Source organism: Vulpes vulpes, chromosome 14 (genome assembly GCF_048418805.1).
Source record: "Vulpes vulpes isolate BD-2025 chromosome 14, VulVul3, whole genome shotgun sequence".
Lineage (NCBI taxonomy): Eukaryota > Metazoa > Chordata > Mammalia > Carnivora > Canidae > Vulpes > Vulpes vulpes.
In genome coordinates this window covers 102,133,325-102,153,720 of record NC_132793.1, presented here as the reverse complement: position 1 = coordinate 102,153,720, position 20,396 = coordinate 102,133,325, and the positions used below count along the sequence as shown (strand labels likewise).

Sequence of the window (20,396 nt, the reverse complement as noted above, 5' to 3'; positions counted from 1 at the left end):
AATGGTGCTATAGCCCCAGCAGGACCCTGCGTTTGGGTGAAGGGCCCAGACCAGTATGTGCCAAACAGAAAGAAACACTAGAGAGGATTTGGCCAGACCATGCTTAGTGCCAACCAGACCCCTTTGTTCAAGAGTTGAGAGCTCAAGTCTCCACATGGAAACAACTATCATTTATAATTGACTCCTACAAAAACTGACACAGACACTGGGGAAGAGTGTCCTGCTGGAGAAGAGTCCTAGCTAGTTGGCCTAGAAGTTTAGCCTCCCCCATCACCTTCAGAGAGCCTGAAAATCTGCTGTGCTGCAAACACGCTCAGGCGTGGGGAGTTAGGGGCGGAGCCTGCAGAGTGCCAAGGCTTTTCTGAAGTGGCCAGTTTATCTGGAGGTTTTTGTCTAGATTTTGTGGGACCACTGAGCCAAGCTGTGGGCCCATGTATACATGGCCTTAACTCAGGATGCCCCTGATAGACCATGAGATCACTGTTCTTGGCAGGACTCAGTCAACTCAGAAGAACTTAAGTCAACAGGTCTGCACAGCACACATCCCCCTTTCTGCACACTTACTCCGGCACCTCCCCAAAGCCGGGTGCTGCCTGGGCTTCAGCCGCAAAGATTTTGCAGTATTCCCGACTCATGTTCTGGATCTTGCATCCCTGTGGATTAAAGAGAACCAAGTCTGATCATCAAGGAAGCTCCGCTGCTCTCCATCATGTCCAGCTTTAAGTGGGAGGGCAGTCTGCCAGGGGACTGCAAGGAGGATTCCGGGTCTGGGAAAGGTGGGGTTCACTCCTTCCCTGCTCCCTACTCTGCACCTGAGTTTTCTCATTTGCAAAACAAGAGGCTTTGGACTTGTTTTGTTTCTGTTTTTTAATTAAAGATTTTATTTATTTATTCATGAGAGACACAGAGAGAGAGGCAGAGGGAGAAGCAGGCTCTGCTGTGGGGAGCCTGATGAGGGACTAGACCCCGGAACCCTGGGATTATGACCTGAGCTGAAGGCAGACACTCAATTACTGAGCCACCCAGGCATCCCTGGACTTGTTTTCAAAGTAGTTTCCAAACTGTGTTTCCTGGAGCCCAGGTGGCAGCGCCCTGGGGGCCACACCCACTGTGGGGAGCAAGAGAGACACCGAGTAGGGGGAACACAGACCATCCACCCCACCTAGTCATTCTTCTTTTATTTAATACAGAGGCTCCACACAAGATACGTGTGAGGGCAACAGGAAAGATTTCTGCTATAAAAATATGCTTTGAGAACTATGGCCCCAAAGACATAGCCAGGCTCTCCTCCAGACAGTTCCAGGAGCCTCATGAGGTGGACACAGACAACCTCTGCCTCCACACTGGGCTTCCCAGGTGGAGGACCCATGCTGCAGAAGGAGGGGAGGAGACAGAGTGGAAAGAGGGACTGGGGAGGGGACACAGTACCTGAATGGTGACATCATAGTTTCTGCCCAGGAGAGAGGTCTCGCTGCTGGGCCCAAACACAAGTAGGCTGGACACCTTGATGATGCATGTGCGGCCTGACTCGAAGATGGGCTCCAGCCCATAGATGACCTTGGCCTGGGAGGCCTTCCGAAGGCCATACCCATGTCCACTCCCTCGTAGCTCCTCGCTCACCAGGCGCCCAAAGAGCTTGTCCCCCCAGCAGCCAGAGTCAGCCAGACCTTTAGCAAACACCATGGGTGTCATCTCAATCTCCTCTCCAACTGAAACGGAACAGGAAAGACATGGAAAACCAGAAGTTCTTGCCCCACTAGGTGGGTCTGTTGAGCAGAAGAGTGGAGTGGTCTCCCAGGCATCACTCTGGTGAGCTCATTCTCTGTCCATGGCTACTTTTTGGGTAGATGTACACCGCGGGTCCCAAACCAGCCAATGAGCTCTCCAGGATAGAACCAAGTCTGACATAGGCCCTGGTGTTTAACAGTGCCTGAGTGTGCCCACCACACAGCACAGACATAGTATCTATGCAAGCCACGGCTTTTCTGTGGAAACAGCAATAAGTACACGACGCCAGAATCACTTTGCTTCGGAATTAGGTGTTTCAATCAAATGAAACAAATCAAATGTCACCATCTCAACCAACATATTTGACTGAAACAAAGAAGTCTGCAGGACCAATCTAGTAGCAGGGAGCTACCCTAGTGCTCAGACTGTGATCCCTAAAAACTATGCCCCTCTAAAAGGACCTGGAGCTCCCTAAAGAAACAGCTGATTCCAAGTCTGGGGCAGGAAGTATATTCTATGGACTGGAAACATTGTGTCTGAGCAGAAAGCAAAGAAGCTACAAATATGCCCAGAGGCTTGTCAGAAGGATGCAGGAGCCAACCTTCTGAAGGGGCTTCCAGTGGCCAAAAACAGACAATCTCACAGACCAAAATAATATGGTGAACATACAAAATATGTTTTAAAAATTACATTCATAAATGTAGTTGGAAAAAACTCACTCCTCCCTCCCAAAACAGAAACAAAAGCAAAAACCCCAAACCTCACTGGTGACCTTTAGAAGATGCTAGGGACCAACTCAAGAAGAAATGACCACTTCTTCTCTACAGAAGAAATTCAACTGATGAAGAAATGACAGAATCAAAATGCTCTGGTTGTAAACTCTAATGAAATCATGGATTTAGGCAACAACTGGTAGCTGCTAAAATCCCTAGGTAACAGGTATCAGATACAGTTTTTAAACTTTTCCAAAGGATAGATTGGGCGGAAAACAACTGAATGAATGCAGGGACCACTCTTAACATTACTAATCAGACATCAGGTGCCCCCAAATAGGATGCTAAAGGGAAGACATAGCACACCTGTGAATTTCTCGCCCACCCTACCCCCCAGAATTGCACCTAAATCTGACCAAGCCTCTCCATCTAATTACCAGCTTAGGGGAAGCACACAAGTAGAAGAACATGCTAAATGGAGCTAAATCAACAAAATCTAGAGTGTAAGAAATTCTACATATCAAGCGACTTCAACAAATAAAAAGGATAAACAATGACCAGGAAGAGTTACATATTAGAGAGACTTGAGATCAATCAGCCCAACGCAATGAGTGGTTCCTAATCAAGTAAACCAACTCTTAGCAGACAGTCGGGGGGAGGGCGACTGGATGTTTGAGTGGATTACAGATCTACTACTCAGTGTTTAGATGTGAGGTTCTATTTGATACCAATTACATTTGACAACTGAACAAGAGACACTTGTTGAAGGACAGGGAGTGATTGAATGAGCAAATGAATGAATGGATGAACAAATGCATTAGTTGGCAGTGAAGCTCTAAAAATCTATCACCAGCTGCCTTCACAGTCCTAATCCCTAGTGTGTTTCCTACAGAAGCAGCACAGGCTCTTCCTGTAATGTTCGGGAAATACCTTACGATTTGGGAATATCACAATCACCAGAGAGCCTACTGCAAATGCAGTTGTTCTGGGTCCTTCCCCAGATGTTGTGATTGAGGATATCTATAGCGGGGCCCGAGAAACTGCATTTTTAGCAAGTTTGCTGTGTGAACCTGATGCAGGAACCCACAGAGCCCTGTGAGAGACTCTGAGAAGAGAGCTGGCGGGATAGGGTGTGCTCAGTGGCCAGTCCTGCCTTTGACCAAGGGCTCTCTGACACAGGCCAGGGACACAAGGCTCAGTTAACTTCTTATGGAGGGGTCTCTTGGCCACTCCTTTCCCCACAATCTTCCACAATAGCAGTCCTCCCCATCCTCCATCCCAAGCCCAACCCTAAACTAGGAGGCAAAATGTAGCTGGGTGTGGAGGTAAACAGGGCATTTGCAATGGATCCCACGTCCTTAAAGTAGGTCCATCCCTAAGATGGCAGGAATAGGGATGAAGGCCCACCCGCTCCTCCCCCAGAGGGGCATCATACCTTCACCTTCTTCTCTGGAGATAAATCCTGACAAAACTGTGGAGAAAAAGAAGCAGCTGCTCTCAGGCTGGCCTGCCTGGAAAGAGCACCATCTCTGCAGAGATGACCACTGCCCTCCCTCAGGAGCCGGGCTGGGCAGAGCGCCTGGGGGGTGGGGGGAGCACACTCACCCTCAGGGCTGAGGCAAAAGTCAGTAGAGGCGGAGCCGTGCTCATTGTGGATGGTGCATCGATACATGCCACAGTCTACAGGGGATGCCTGCACGATGGCCAAGGCCGCCGGCCCCTCGTCCCCTGCACTGCAGAGAAGAGAGACCCTCTCCGTGAGGGCCATTGCCATGCACAGCCCAGGGCCAGACTGTGGTCCTGAGGATCATCACACCCTTCCCTCAGAGGCTGCTGTGGACCCTTAGGAGCTTGGGCAGGTGGTAAGATGTACTGTGGTCAAGAGCTGGTTCTAGATCACACAGGCCTGGTTTGCTGTCCTGACACTCACTAGCAGTGTGACTCTGGCAAGTGATTAAATACCTCTGAGCTTCAACTTTCTCCTCTCTACTAAGGAAATACTAGAATGTCCCTCATAGGATTACTGTGAGCATTACATGAGGCCATAGATCCAAAGTGGGAGGACTATGCCCCACATTATTATTGCTGTCATTAGGCAACCAAGGGCAGGTGCAGGTGGTATCCAGCCGGCTTACCTCCTGCCCACCTCGCCCACTGGGCGCTGATCCTTGGCCCAAGTCAAGACTGAATCACTAAGAATGTTGAAAAACTGGCACCAGAGCTTCAGGCTGCCCGAGGCATCAGGAAACTGCTCTACCCGAATCTTCCGGATCACCTGTGGGGCTGAGAGCAGGGGCCTGGTTAAGAGGAACAAGTCACCTCCCCACTACCTTGTGCCCTCCCTGTCCCCACCCCTGCTTCCCTGGGTGTTCTTGGCTGAGAGGAAAGAGGATTCAAGCCTCTGCACAAACCCACTGCTTCCTGGCCCCCTGCTGCAGCCCCCCTGTATCTCTGAGGCATTTGCTCAGACTCCAAAGCACACACCCTAGCTGGAAAGACCCCACCCTTGTGCCCCCACTGGGACCTGGGAGAGCTTCAGAGCCAAAGACACAGAGGGCAGCTAAGAGAGGGCAGGTGCACTTGTGGGGAGCACAGCATAATGTATATACTTGTTGAAACACTTCAGGGTACACCTGGAACTAATGTAACATTGTGTTACATTATATTACACCCTAGTATCTATCTATCTATCTATCTATCTATCTATCTATCTATCTATCATCTATCTATCATCTATCTACCTATCTACATATATATGTATACACTTTGTATTATATATACACTTTATATTTCATTATTATACATTATATTACAAGTATACTCAAAAAAGTTTAAAAACAAAATTTATGAGAGATTAAATGCATACATAGGAAGAAGAAACAATACAAATGACTAGAATCAGAAATTCCTAAGCTCAGGGCAGAACTTTCAGATATTAAATGTATCACGGAGGACACTCTGGTAAATAATACCCTCCACATTTGTTTTACAGATGAAAAGGGAGAATTCACTGGATGCTGCTGGCTTGGAAAGCCCACTCAAGAAAAAACAACATGAATGGCCTCACATCTATTAAAAGAACTGAGTTCAGGTCGCCTGGGTGGCTCAGTGGTTGAGCATCTGCCCTTGGCTCAGGGTGTGATCCCAGGGTCCTGGGTTTGAGTCCCACATTGGGCTCCCTGCATGGAGCCTGCTTCTCCCTCTGCCTGTGTCTCTGCCTCTCTCCCTGTGTCTCTCATGAATAAATAAATAAAATCTTAAAAGAAAGAAAGAAAGAAACTGAGCTCACTAAAAACAACAAACCTAAAGCTTTTCCTCAAATAAAATACAAGGCTCTTACGGCATAAAAGAGGGGCAGGGGTGGGGGGAGAAAGGAGGGAGAACCTCAGTTTGAGTTCCAGGCCCTAACTCTAAGAACCTGTGTCTGAATCTGACCCTGCTGCTGTCTCCTTGGGGGACAGGTCTGTGTGGAGTGATGAAAGAGTTGGTGGCGCCAGCCCTAGGACACTATGGGACACTATAAAGCCAGCGCCGCACTAAGGGCCTGATGTCCTCTGTTCCACTTCACTTTCACTGGTACATGGGTGTACTATTCCCAACCCCCAGAGGCAGAGCCCAGAAGGGGACCAGGCCCTCTGATGCCACAGTCCGCGGGGTCCTCACACAGGAATGCCTGCAGGAGGTGCTCTTCCAGGCAGCCCTCTCCTGGGAAGCCCTCCCTGCCTTCCCCGCCTTCCCTGTGGCTCACCTTTTAGCAAGTCTTTGGCTTTCCTGGGTTTGGCGGAAGTGTCCTGCTTGCCCTCGTCTGAGGCCAGCTCTGCGTCCACACTGCCGGCCTTGGGACTTGAGCCCAGGTCTCCTGCTGCCGGTTCCTCCTCCGCCCGGGGCACCTCCAGCATCCCTGCCTTTCTGCCCTGAGTCGGGGAGCGTTTCTCCCGCCCAGGAGTCCCCGGAGACCCGGGTGCAAGGCCCTTCCTGGGCCCCCGAGGGGAGACAGTGGGGCTCTCCCTTTCTTCAGCCTTGGCCGCCTCCCCGTCGCCCGCTGCTCTGACCTTGGGTAGAAATCTCTTCCTCCGGGCCCCCAGAGCTAGCTCCTCAGGGGTTGCTGCTGGCAGGCCTATCAGAGCCTCCCCGGGGGCCTCCTCCTGTTGGAAGGAGTCCTGGGCCCTCCTGTCTGCTGAGACTGGTCCCTGACCAGAGGCTGTCTGTCCACCTGCCTCCCCCAGTGGCCCACCCACACTGCCCTCCTGGGATATCCCTGGGAACCCAGGCCCCTCGGGGGACGCCTCAGCCTCAGCCTCACCCTCACTGGATCCTCCCGAGGCCAGCCCAGGGCCCTCCTCCTCACCCACCACAATGGCAGGGACGGTGAGGGTGCAGGGCCCAGGGCCCCCGGCTGCAGCAAGGGCCTGGCGGCCAGCCTGCACCTCACGATCCAGGAGGCCGGTGAGGCGGCGGGAAGTGCAGGGGCTCAGCAGGAGGCTCTGTGCACTCTGCACCAGATGGTTGTTCTCCACGCGCTCCAGGATGCGCCGGGATGTCCGGGGACTCAGACCAGCCACTTCCACATTGGGGACCAAGGTGGGTGAGGGCCCCGGGGCCCCTGGGGCAGCTCGCTCCTGGGACTCTGCCCCTCCGCCCCCTGTCTCTGTGCTGGAGAGCTTCAGCAGCAGAAGCAGGTAGTTCTTCAGGGAGTCTATGAGGCCAGGGTCACAGCTCCGGGGGCCTGGGGACCTCCCCTCCACATCCGGGCCCTCGGCGCAGGCCCCCTCACCATCACCTGCTGTGGTTGCTGATAGGTGACTCTGGGTAGGGGTCCCTGGCCCCAGGTGCGGTGGGGGCACCGACCTCAGAACGGCCTGGTCCCCAGAGGGCAGGAAAGTGGCAGCACTCATGTGCTGAGAGGGCAGAGAGCTGGGCAGTGCCTCCCTGGAGCTCTTGGGCAGGCCCGGCCCATGGGGCGAGGGCAGGATGGGCCCCTCGGGGCTCCAGCTGGCTGGGGGACAGCCACCCAGATCCATGGACAGCACTGCCCCCAGCTGCTCCTCCTTGGGGCATGGGATCAGGCCATCCTCCGGCTTGTCCTCGACCAGACCGGACCCCTCAGACACTCGGGATCTTGCCCCTCCCTGCTGCCCTGAACCACGACGGGGAGGCTGGGGTCCTGGGGGTGTGGGGCCACCAGCCGGGGCATCCAGCATAGCTGTCAGAGAGCTCCCGGGAACTGGCGCTGCTGCCTCCTCAGATGTGAGCACAAAACCAGATTCTTCTGGGACAGAGGACCCTTCTGGGGTCTGCTCAAAACACTCAATAGTCTGAGGAGATTGAGGACTCTCTGCAGGTGGCCGTTCAGGGACTCTGGACTGTGGGCTGAGGCTGGCCACGGATCCCTTCTCTGACTGACCTTTTGTGGCTATGCTCCCCTCTGACCGTGTCCCTCTGTCCTCCTGGATCCTTCCATCTTCCTGCATCCTCTCATCTGTCTGTGTCCTTTCTGCCTGTGTCACTGCCCTTCCCTGTGCCACCACATTCTCCTGGGGACTCCTAGCTGATGCTGGACTCTCACTTTCTTTGGGCACAATGTCCACCTGTGTCTTCCTATCCACCTGTGTCCTCTGTGTTGTTTGTGTCCTGCCTCCCTGGGTCCTCCTATCCACCTGCGTCTTCCCATCTGCCTCTGTATTCTTGTTGCCTCCAGGTTTCTGGTCAGCAGATGTCCTCCGATCTTCCTGGGTGTCTGTGTCCATGGGCTCAATGACACCCTGGCCTCTGGAGTTGCTGCATCCAGCAGAGACCGTATCAGCACTGTTGCTGGCCAACACAGTAGAAGCCAGGGTTGCCTGGGATTCCAGGACCTGAGAACATATGAACAAAAGCAAGAACTTGGCTACACGTACCTTAGGATCTCTTTCAACCTGGCATCCCAGGCGCCTCTGACCTCATGCAGAAGTGCCCTGACGGGAATCCTGCCACCAGGTTTTCCAGGCCTGCCAGGGGTTGGGAGGCAAAGGACATGTGACAAAATCCCAAGCCCACCCATCCCAATCGCTGGTCCCACAGTCTAGATGAAGGAACATCCAGAATCCAGGTCTAGCTCTAGCCCTCTCACCTCTCCCTGAAGAAAACCTACCTTTCCTGAAAGATTCTGCTCATGTGTCATCCCACCCTTTACCCCTGCCATTTGGAGGAAGGTGTCCTCTCTCCAGGGCTTCTGAGCAATAGATCTGTCCCCCCCCCCCCCTTTTTATGGCTCTAACTACCACCAGATAGAATTATGGGTGAAATGGGAGAGAGCCAAAGAGCCTCCTGAAAATGGCCTCCATGATAGCATCCACCATTAACATTGAGTGAGTGGTAGTAATGTTATCCCATCCAAATGGAGAAGGTTAAAGTAATTAGTAATTCCACCTGTGCTGGAAAAATAAATGAAACATTACACTGTCACCCTTTTGAATACACATTAATTTGCAAAGCTCTATGCTAGGCCCCTATTTATCATACATACACTGCCTCATTTAAACCTCACAATATGAAATAGTTGTGAGCATTCTCTGCATTTTAGAGATAAGAATACCAGGGCACCTGGCTGGCACAGCCAGTAGAGTGTGCAACTCTTGATCTTGGGGTTGTGACTTCAAGTCCCCCATTGGGTATAGAGATTATGTTAAAACAAAAATATTTTTAAAAAATTTTTAAAGTAATCTTAGAGATAAGAACACACCAATGTGGTCAAAAGAGAAATGTGATCATCCACTGTCACACAGTAAGTGGTATAGGTTAGCTCAGAAGCCACGTGTGTCTAGCTTCAAATCCTAGGCTCTCTGCTGTTACACTAGATGCCACCCAATCAAACATAATGAAAAGGACTTCCAGTCTAAACACAGTGACACAAGATAGCAAGCTGCCTCTTTTTCTCCTGAACATAAACAAAACCAACAAAGTAAACAAGAATAAAAAAAGGCAAACTCCATTATGGATGAAACTGGAGGCATAGAAAACCTACAGTCTAAAAAAAAAAAAAGAAAGTAAAAGAAGGGATCCCTGGGTGGCGCAGTGGTTTGGCGCTTGCCTTTGGCCCAGGGCGCGATCCTGGAGACCCGGGATCGAATCCCACATCAGGCTCCCGGTGCATGGAGCCTGCTTCTCCCTCTGCCTATGTCTCTGCCTCTCTCTCTCTCTCTCTCTGTGACTATCATAAAAAAAAAAAAAAAAGAAAGAAAGTAAAAGAAAAAAACAAACAAACAGGCTGTCACAAGCAGATAGCTGAGCCCTGGGGAGCTGCTCAGGATTAAAAGCTGTGGGGAAGAGAAAAACAGTGAAACAGCTTGGCAGGTCTCAGAACACGGCTGCCAAACACAGTTACTGTAGATGCAGGACTCATCCCAGTGTGATGACCCACCAAGTCAACATCTTACAAGAGCTATGGGATCATGGAGAGTCAGGTGGAAATCACACTGAAGACATTTAAGGTGGACATCCAGCGGATGCAGGCAGAGGAGAGTACATCAGCCCATGGGCAGCATATCTCAGAAAACACTAGCAAACATATGCTACTGAAGAAACTTCCTGGGGGCACCTGGGTGGCTAAGTGGTAGAGTGTCTGCCTTCAGCTCAAATTGTGATCCTGGGGTCCTGGGATAGAGTTCTGCATCAGGCTCCCCGCAGGGAGCCTGCTTCTTCCTCTCCCTGTGTCTCTGCCTCTCTTTCTGTCTGTCATGAATAAATTTAAAAAAGAAAAAGAAACTTCCTGAAAATCTCTAAACTAGGAACACTGTTTCTGAACTTACAAGAACTTAGGGAATATCATTCCCATGAGCCCCGCTTGAAGAAACTACTGGAGAACATACTATGGTCAACCAAAAAGATGATTAGGGAAACCACAGCAAAATTCATGCCAAGCATTAAATATGTATTAATTATATAATCAAGACTAGAATCATGAGATGCCTGGGTGGCTCAGCAGTCGGGCATCTGCCTTCGACTCAGGGCATGATCCTGGAGTCCTGGGATCGAGTTCTGCATCGGGCTCCCTGCATGGAGCCTGCTTCTCCCTATGCCTGTGTCTCTGCCTCTCTCTCTCTCTGTATCTCTCATGAATAAATAAATACAATATTTTTTAAAAGAAGACTAGAATCAAAGGGGTTTAGGGTAGCAGAGCAAAAATGTCAGTGTCCTATGTACTGACCAGGCAGAAATGATACAACTCATACAAAAGGGGAAGGAGGTAGAAGGTGGCAAGTGGTCTAAATTCCTTGACTGTATCACCTATGCAAGCCAGGAATCAAAGATTTACTCAAAACTGAAAAACCAGGTAATAGAAATACAGGATATTGAACTACACAGAGATTATCACCTAGAAATAAAATATGGAGCTAATATGAGATAGAAAATGACAGGGGGAAAGGGGTAGTGGAAACACTGCATCATAGCTCATCATAAAAAATTAAGACATTGAACAGAGGAAATACTTAATGGTATCATATGAAACATAAAATATATATTATAAATTACCACATACAAATATTTCCAGTTATCAGAAGAACCACACACAAAACCAAAGGAAACACATCATATAAAGAAAGGCCTTAAAATATATATAATTAAGCTACATTTTAATTAAGTACAGAATTTAAAGTTACTGAATATGGAGTTTTAAATGAATGATGCCATTTATTCAAATATGGGAAAAATAAAAGTGTGGTGATGCTCAGAAGCCATCAAATAAAAGCCTGACTGGTCAAAGAATTTAGTAAAAATGCTTCTCCAACATCTCTGACAACCAGTAAGATACTCTAACAGACAAAAACCCCTTGGAGCCAACAAACAGCAATTAGAAATATAATAGAACACTTCTGTTAACTCCTGGTGTTCTAGGATTAGGAAGCATTAACATGGGCGTGAAATCTATAAGTTGACAAGGAAAATGCTGATTTTGCACAAGACTCATAAGAACAGATATTTTTTGCCTTTTTTAAGATGTTATTTTTAAGTCATCTCAACACCCAACGTGCAGCTCAAACTTACAACCCAGAGATCAAGAGTCACACGCTCTACTGACTGAGCCAGCCAGGCGCCCCTAGAGCCTTTGATTAAAGGTATTTTCTCTCCCCCAACCCCAAGCCCAATCAGTCCCTGAGTCCTATCAAACCTACTTCCTCAGTGTCTCAATATCTATTCCCTTCTCTATTTCCACTGCCAACTGTCTAAACCAGGCTGCCAACAATTCTGTCTCGCCTGGACTGCTGTAAAGCCTCCCGACTGGCATCCATAACTCCAGCCTTTGCCTCTGTGTGACACTTACCCTCACTGCAGCCCAAGTGATCTTACTGAAATACAAATCCAATTGTGACACTCCCCTGCTTAAAAACCTCTCCAGGGCTTATCATCATTTACAGGATAAAGCCTAAAAGCCCAAGCCTCAAAGAGCAAAAAATTTAAGAACACTGCTGGCCAGAGTATGGGGAAACAGGTTGTCAGCACAGCCTCTATGGATGGCAGTTTGGCATAATTTAATAAAACTAAAAACACTTATACTCTTTGACCTAATAGTTCCAATACGAGGAATTTGTCCTCTAGATATATTTCCATGTGTAAATGGACTTACATACAAGGATATTCACTGCAGCACAGTTTATAACAGCAAAAGACTAGAAATTACCCAAATTCTATCAACACAGAATTGATCCAGTGAATTACAGTACATCCATATTCCAAATAAATAAAATAAATATCCAAATAGGAAAGCAACGTGTGGATAGAAAGTATAACATGCAACCTTTGTGTAGCAAATATACAGGCATACACATATTTCCAAACAAAGGGAAACTAGTTTTGGAAGTAAGCCCAAGAAACTAGTTCTGGCAACTGATTTCAGGAGGAGAAATTGGGTTCGGGAGGAGGGTGCAGTTGAGGAAGACAATATTCTCCATATACCTTTTCTACTTTTTAAATTTTATACCATGTGCACATGACATATACCAACAATTTTCAATTTAAACTGAAAATAAGTAATTTAAATCTTGTGTGATCAACAAAGCCCATCCTTCAACAAGGGTCCCAGGTCTCTCTTTCCAGGTTCACCTCTTGGGTTCCTCTGTCCACCCCCACTAAGTTACTATAGTGACCACTATGTTATTTTATTACTACTCTGTTATTTTCTCTCTGCTGGACAGCCTCAGCCTTCTCCTTGGTCAACTGAAAGACTCCTTCTCATCTTTGAGGACCTCACCCATGTTTTCTTCTCTTCTTGGAAAAGTTCTGAGTCTCCTTCACCCACCCAAAAACATTAGTGGCTTCCTACCCTATGCACCCACAGCAAATGTACCTACCTGTATTGGTAAACACTCATTCTGTGTGGTAGTTATTTGTCTCATGCATGTGGCACCTCCTAATGTGTAAACTCTTCTCCTCCAAAGAGGTGGACCTAACACAGATCCAGGGTTAAAGGTGGTACTAGGTAACTACATGGTGAATGATCAATTGAGTACTTTCCATACACTTCTGCAAAGGCTGACCTCTTCAAACACTCTGGTGTGTGTGTATGTCTACATCAGGAACTGTGTGGAGATATGAGGACGGCCAAGTATTTCTTTAAAATAACCATGGTGCGAGCAGGGGTGAACCCTGCTGGTTCGGTGTGAGCTCTTTCTTTCTTCTTTCTTTCCTTTCTTTCTTTCTTTCTTTCTTTCTTTCTTTCTTTCTTTCTTTCTTTTTCTTTCTTTTCTTTCCTTTCTTTCTTTCTTTCTTTCTTTATTTATTTATTTTTCTTTCTTTCTTTCTTTTTTCTTTTTTTTCCCAGTGTGAGCTTTTTCACCACAAAGAACAGCAATATATTTAATTTTCCATCCTGTGTTACTGTCTTCCTCATGAATTCTCAGAGACTAAGAACACAGTCTGATTCACCTTTGCATCCTGCACAGGCCTGAGCACATAGATTTCAGGAATCAACTACTGACTGACAAGTACTATGGCTTCTAACTCTCAAGGTGGGACATGGTCCTGGAGTGTTGCTTTGGGAAACCAGGGGACAAAACCAGGAGTTTAACAGGAATGGTGAGGACAGTGCCTAGGACCTGGAATCTCCTTCCTCTGAAACCCAGACCCAGGGCTGATACGGAGGCTCTATCCTCTTTAAATGTTTGGTAGTTGTCAATAAAACTATCTGGCCAGAAAGATTTCCTTTCTGGATGATTTTTAACTACAAATTTTATTTCTGTACAACTATAGGATTATTCAATTTATCTCATTGTTTGCAAGAGTTTGGTACTTTGTAGTTTTTAAAGAATTGGCCTATTTCATCTAAGTTGTTGAACTAAATGCATAGTTTTTCATGATGGTCCTTTATCACCCTTTTATACTTGCAGAGTCTCTAGCGATATTATCTTTCATTCCTTTTTTTAAAAAATCTTTTTTAAAAGATTTATTTATTGGGACACCTGGGTGATTCAGTGGTTGAGCGTCATGATCCCGGGGTCTGAGTATCGAGTCCCACTTCGGGCTCCTTACAGGGATCCTGCTTCTCCCTCTGCCTATATCTCTGCCTCTCTCTTTCTGTGTCTCTCCTGGACAAATAAAATATTTTAATAAATAAATAAAAATAAAATATTTGTTTGTTTCAGAGGATTAAGAGAGAAAGTACAAGTAGGAGGGAGGGACGGGGGGAAGAATCTTCAAGCAGACCCCCATTGAGTGCAGAGCCAGCCACAGGGCTTGATTCCATGACCCAGGAGATCATGAACTGAGCCAAAACCAAGAGTCAGACATCTGACTGAGCTACCCAGGCACCCCTAAAAATCTTTCTTGAGGTATAATTGACAAAAATTGTATAATTTAAGGTTTACAACTTGATGTTTTGATATACCTATGTATACTGTGAAATGATCAACATGATTAAGCCCTTCTTTCATCCTTAATGCTAGTCATTTGTGCCTTGTCTCATTTTTTCCTTGTCTCATTGAGTCTTGCTAGGGGTTAATCAATATTACTGATTTCTTTTTTCAAATAACCAGATTTCAATTTAATTTGCGTTCTCCATAGTTTTTCTGTTCTCAAAGTCATTGTTTTCTGCTCTTTTCATTATTATGTCCTTCCTTCTCCTTGTTTTGGATTTATTTTGCTCTTTCCTTTTCTGGTTTCTCAACATGGGAGCTTAGATTATGGACTTCAGACCTTTCTTTTTTTTAATATAAATATTTTAATGCTATAACTTTTCTTCAAAATATTTATCAGCATCCAAAATTTTGATGTGTTGTATTTTAATTTTCATTTAGTTAAAAATATTTTCCACTTGCCCTTAAGACTTTCCTCTTTGACCTATCAGAGAGTATTATAAATATTTTAAAGTGTTTGGAGACTTTCCTATTATATTTTTTCATGAATTTGTAGCTTAAGTCCATTTTGGTCAGAAAACATACTTTGTGTAATTTCAATTATTTTATGTTTTTTAAAATTTGTTTATGACCTAAGATATGATCTCTTTTGGTGAATGTTTTACACGCACTTGAAAAGAACAAGTATTCTGGGGTTGCTACATGGAGTATCCTATGCATGTGTTAGGCCCAGTTGGTTGATAATGCTGTTCAGCTCTTTTCTATTCTTATTCTTACTGATTTTCAGTCTATTAGCTCAAGATGTTACTGAAAGAATGTCAAAGTGTCCAGCTATAATAGCTGATTTGTCTGTTTCTCCTTCCAGTTCTTCATCTATTTTGAGGCTTGTTGTTAAGGCAAACACATTTTTTTATTATGTTTTCTTAAGTGGATCCTTTTCTTATTATATAATTCACAATTTTGCCCTGGTAATTTTCTTTGCCCTGGAGTCTACATTGTCTGAAATTAATATGGTCACTCCAGTTTTCAATTGATTAGCGTTTGTATAGTGTATATTTTCTATCACTTTACTTTTGACCTACCTATAATATCATAGTTGAAATCAATTTCTTGCAAAAAGCATAGAGTTAAGAATGGTTTTTGACTCATTATCACAATCTCTTTTTTTTAAATATGTTATTTATTTATTCACGAGAGACACACAGAGAGAAGTAGAGACATAGGCAAAAGGAGAAGTGGGTTCCTCTCAGGGAGCCCGATGTGGGACTAGATCCCTAGATCTGGGATCGGGACCCCAGCTGAAGGCAGATGCTCAACTGCTGAGCCACCCAGGCATCCCCATCCCCACACTCACAATCTCTCAGACCATTTATATTTAATATAATTATTTATATGTTTGCATTTAGGTCAATTATTTTATTATTTGTTTCCTGTTTTTTCCTTCCTCTGTTTCCCCTTTCCTATCTTCTTTTAGTTTATTTGAACATTTTTAGTATTCCATTTTAATCTATATATTGTGATTTTTATTATATTTCTTTGTATAAAAAATTTCTTTGTATAAAAAATTGATTTTTATTATATTTCTTTGTATGGTACTTTAAGTGTTGCTTTAGTTGTTGAGTACTTTAATTGTTGCTTTGTATAGTACTTTAATAGTACTTATATAGTACTATATATACTTAACTTCCTGCAGTCTATTTGGAGTCAATATTTTACCTCTTCAACTGAAACATAGTAATTTTACCATCATATAGGTCTCTTTATCCTCTCCCCTTTATGTTGCATGTTTACCAAGATATTTACCATCTCTGTAGTTCTTCCTTCATTCCTGATGATACAAGTTCCCTTCTGGTATCATTTCCCTTCTATAGGAAAAATGTACTCTAGCAATTCTTTCAGAACAGGTCTGCCAGTGATTTATCCTGAGTTTTCCTTTATCTGGTAATGTCTTTACTTCACCTTCAATACTGAAAGACATTTTTGCTGAATGTAGACTTATAGATTGAAAGATCTTTTCTGTTAGCATGTCTATTATTCCACTTTCTTTTGACCTCCATTGTTTTGAATGAGAAATCTGCAGTCATTTGAATCATTGCTCTCCTATAAAGTATTGTCACTGACTATTTTCAAGAGTTTTGTGTTGTCTTTAGTTCTCAGCAATTTGATTATTGTTTTTTGGCATGGAATTCTGCAGCCATATCTTATTTGGGATTGCTGAATTTCTTGTCTGTAGGTTTGTGTCTTTTGCCAATTTTGAGAAGTTTTCAGCCATTATTTATTTATATATTGTTTTCTGCATCATACTCTTCTCTACTTCTGGGTCTCCAAAGACACAAACATTAGATATTTTGATTCTATACCACAGGTCCCTGAAGCTCTGTTTATTTTTCCTAAGTTCTTATTTTCCCTTATTCTGATTGAATAATTTGTTGATCTATCTTTAAGTTTACTGACATTTTCCTGTCACCTTCATTCTGCTATTGTGCCTAGCCAGGAAGTGTTTTTATTTCAATTATTGCATTTTTCAGTTCTGAAATTAAAATTTAATTCTTTATATTTTGCATTTATTTGCAGAGACTTTCTATGTTTCCATTTATTTCCAGAGTGTTTACCCTTACATTTTAAAAAAGATTTTGTTTATTTATTTGAGAGACAGAGAGTGAGCATGGAGGGGCAGAGGGAGGAGAGCAGACCCCCCCCCCCCCATGGAGCAGGAAGCCTGAGGCAGAGTTTGATCACAGGACCTGGAGATCATGACCTGAACCAAATGCAGACACTCAAATTACTGAGCCACTCAGACACCCTTACCCTTACATTTTCTCACATTTTTATAGTATCTGATTTTAAGCCAGATAATTCCAACATCTTTAACTATTTTCCCATACAAGTTGAGATTTCCTGATTTTTCACGTTAGGTAATTTTTATTGTATCTAGACTTTTTGAATATCATGAGATCACTTTTCAAAGACTTTGCAGTGCTATTCAGATCTGTCCAGTGTATATGCACCAACGGGCCAGTCTGGGACCTAGAGGATGGTCTTTTAGTTCCATTCTCAAAGTTTTTGATACACTGTGCAGAACCAGATCCATGCATGCATGAATAGCTTCAAAACAAGCCCAGGAATTTATAAATAGCTTAGGAAGTCACTTTCTCAAATGTTCCTTCTCCATGATCTCCCCTGTACTTTCTGGGTTCATAGGACTCCCTTCTTCAGTCCTCTGCCCAGATAGCTGGGGTTTCATACTCTGTAACATACTTTCACACATGAACCTGTGTCCTAAGCCAAGGAAGAGACCCAAAAGAGAGAAAAATTTAAAAGGAACAGGAATTCATCCTACCCTCTTGGGGACCACAACTTCTCTGAATGGAGGGAAAGATTCCCCATCCTCAAAGTTTGACACCTGTGGACATTGCTGCCAACACCAGAAGATTCCTTTCCTTGTCCTCAAATCTGATGTAGAGTAGAAGACTTCTTCTGAAGTAAAGCCAATGCTTACTTCTGAATTTCTGATTACATTAAGACCAGCACAATAGAATATTAGATCTAAAAAACAAACAAACTGGTAAACACTGCTGGTTCTGGGGTACTTTGAAGTCTGGTGTTCTTCCCCAGTCTGCCTACTATTTGCTTATCAAAGTCATCAAATAGCTGCACCATGCATTTTGCCCAAGTTTTTAGCTGCATTCAATGAGAGATATAGGGTGAGTGGTTTTGCCCCATCTTATCCAGAACTGAAAATGTTATAACCATAACAACTAGCTTCATACTGCCTATTGTATTTTTCAGTTCTAGAGTTCCAGTTGGTTTATTTTTAAGTCTATCTCACTTTCTATAGCTTCTAGTTCTCTGAAATTTTCAATCTTTTTACTTTCATTGAATACAGGAAAGTTTAGTTTTCATGTTTCATGTCTCACAATTCCAAAAGGTGGAACCCCTAAGGACACATTTGTATTGTCTGCTGTTTTGTTACTTCTTTTACATGTTTTCCTCTCAGAGCGCTTCTTATCTTCACTTGAATGCCAAATATTATATTTGAAATGCTTTTAAAAATTATTTGAAGGTTAAAGTCATGTTATCATCCTCCAGATGATTTTTGCTTCTTCCAGGTGCTTGGGGCACCAAGTATCTTGAATCACCTTAACCTAACTTCAGGGACTGATATATTTCTTAGTCATCTGGGCAACTCAAGATAAGCCTCAGTCCCAGGGTACTTTGCTTCTGGCTCACTACTTATTCAGGATTCCAACCTGAAGATCAGGTGTTTACCAGGGCTACTACTCTTAGACCATAGACTCCAATCTTTGCTCCCTAGTCCCACAAGGGTATCTAAAACATTGCTGAGTCTCTCATTCTCTTCTTCTGGAGTAGCAAATAGACACAGGATAAAAGTTATGCCAAATACTGGGCTTACCATTCTGGATTTCCATCTCCTTCCATATTCTGGACTAATAACTCTTCACCTTGTCCTTTACTAGTTGTCCTCTATAGGAAGTTGGTCTGAACAACATAACCTAGCACTACTGGAAGCTTATATTCAATAAATGTTAGTTCTCCCCCGTTTCTGTCTCACCCCCAAGCCTGGATGATGTTACAGTTAATGCTAAACAAACCAAAGCAGAGCACAAGATATGGAAGAGAAGAAAAAATGTTAAGAAGCTTTAAGAGCATCTGGGCATTAAGACTAGGACAGGTAGGTTTGCATTCCTCTTCTAGCCCAACACCTTACTTTTGCTTCATGCTCCGTGTCCTTCCCAGAATGTCTTCCTTCCTCTCTACCACCTATTTTTCAAACTGGGGATCTTATGGGCATTTTTTTATATTAAAACAACAACAATAATAATTTCTATTTGATGTTCTTCTACTATGATATTTCCAGTAATGAATCCTGTCCATGCTACCAGCCAGTCTGGCCACTTCCCAGATCCCTTCCCTAGCAACTATGGACCACCCTACTCTCTTTCCCTGGAAACCTACAGCAGTAAACATTCACCACACCCTCTCTGTACTTAGGGTTTGGTGTAAGTCTAATCTCCTAGATTCACTAGATAATTCCCTAAGGATCATGTCTCTCCTCAAGCCCTCTTCCCTTCAACAGCTCTCAGAAAATGCTTGTATTCATGTGTTCTCTGAAAACAGAAGATCCCTTATTTGGGAGTGGAGTTACCAAATTGCAGGATGATCATCCTCAAGACTTATAGGTTTTCCCAAGAAGAGACACTCAGAGGTCTCAAGGCATTCAGCAGAGCTCTCTCATGTGTACACTGTCCCCCGCAAGGATGTGGGTGGATGGGGCATTCCACCATCTCTGGCACCAGAGATCTGAGCCAGTCTCAGAGAAGATCTTGGCCTAGGGCACTAAAAAGCAGCATTTGAGGGCACTGATGGCCAGTTCCCCACTCATTAAGTACCTTCAGGGAAGATCACTTCTGCCCAGGGAGAGAGCTGTCTGCACAACATTTCTGGGCTTAAGAGGGGAGGAGGGTGTCTGGATATTCTCAACAACCCCAACATCTGCTCCTCATCCATAGCCAATATGGAAGCCTAATTTGAACTGCTGGAGACATCCATTATTTCCAGGAAAGGAAATCAAGACAGAGTCGAAGAGCAGCGGCATCATGTCCCAGAGGCAGAGATACTTCAAGTACTGGACCCTAAAAAGACACGTGCTGGGCCCATATAAAAAAACAACAAGAACTTAAAAAGAGATATGAAAGGAGGATTAAATAATGGAAATGAATACCATGCTGTCAGACAAGAAAGCTAAATATTAAGATATGGGTTTTTCCAAATTAATTCTTATACTTACTCTAATCCTAACCAGAACACCAGTGATATAGAGACAGCACAGTAGTGGTTGTTGGGTCTGGGGTGGGAATAAGGATGAACTGCAAAATGGAACACGGATCTTTCTAGGGTGATGGAAATGTTCAAAAACTAATTTTGGTAATACCTGAATAATTCTAAATTGTGTACATTAAATTGCACATTTGAAAGAGGTGAATGTTATGGTATATATATATATAATATATACATATATAATATGTATATATATTATGCCTCCATAAAGCTGTTTAAAACATATATCTAGCAAGTTTTGTTAAAATATCATTCCAAATACAAATCA

General features: G+C 44.5%; 1 protein-coding gene across 3 annotated transcripts in view; it reads right to left on the bottom strand.

The window, feature by feature from the left end:
• Window positions 1-20,396, bottom strand: part of ALPK3 (alpha kinase 3) — a 54,759-nt gene that overhangs the window by 9,338 nt on the left and 25,025 nt on the right. For all 3 annotated transcript variants that reach the window (XM_072737356.1, XM_026002600.2, XM_072737355.1), the window contains 6 exons: window positions 6,190-8,296; window positions 4,577-4,724; window positions 4,047-4,174; window positions 3,877-3,912; window positions 1,429-1,709; window positions 565-653 (listed from right to left, as the gene is read on the bottom strand). In XM_072737356.1, coding sequence (XP_072593457.1) covers window positions 565-653; window positions 1,429-1,709; window positions 3,877-3,912; window positions 4,047-4,174; window positions 4,577-4,724; window positions 6,190-8,296 — 2,789 coding nt within the window. The remainder of the gene's footprint in view (window positions 1-564; window positions 654-1,428; window positions 1,710-3,876; window positions 3,913-4,046; window positions 4,175-4,576; window positions 4,725-6,189; window positions 8,297-20,396) is intronic.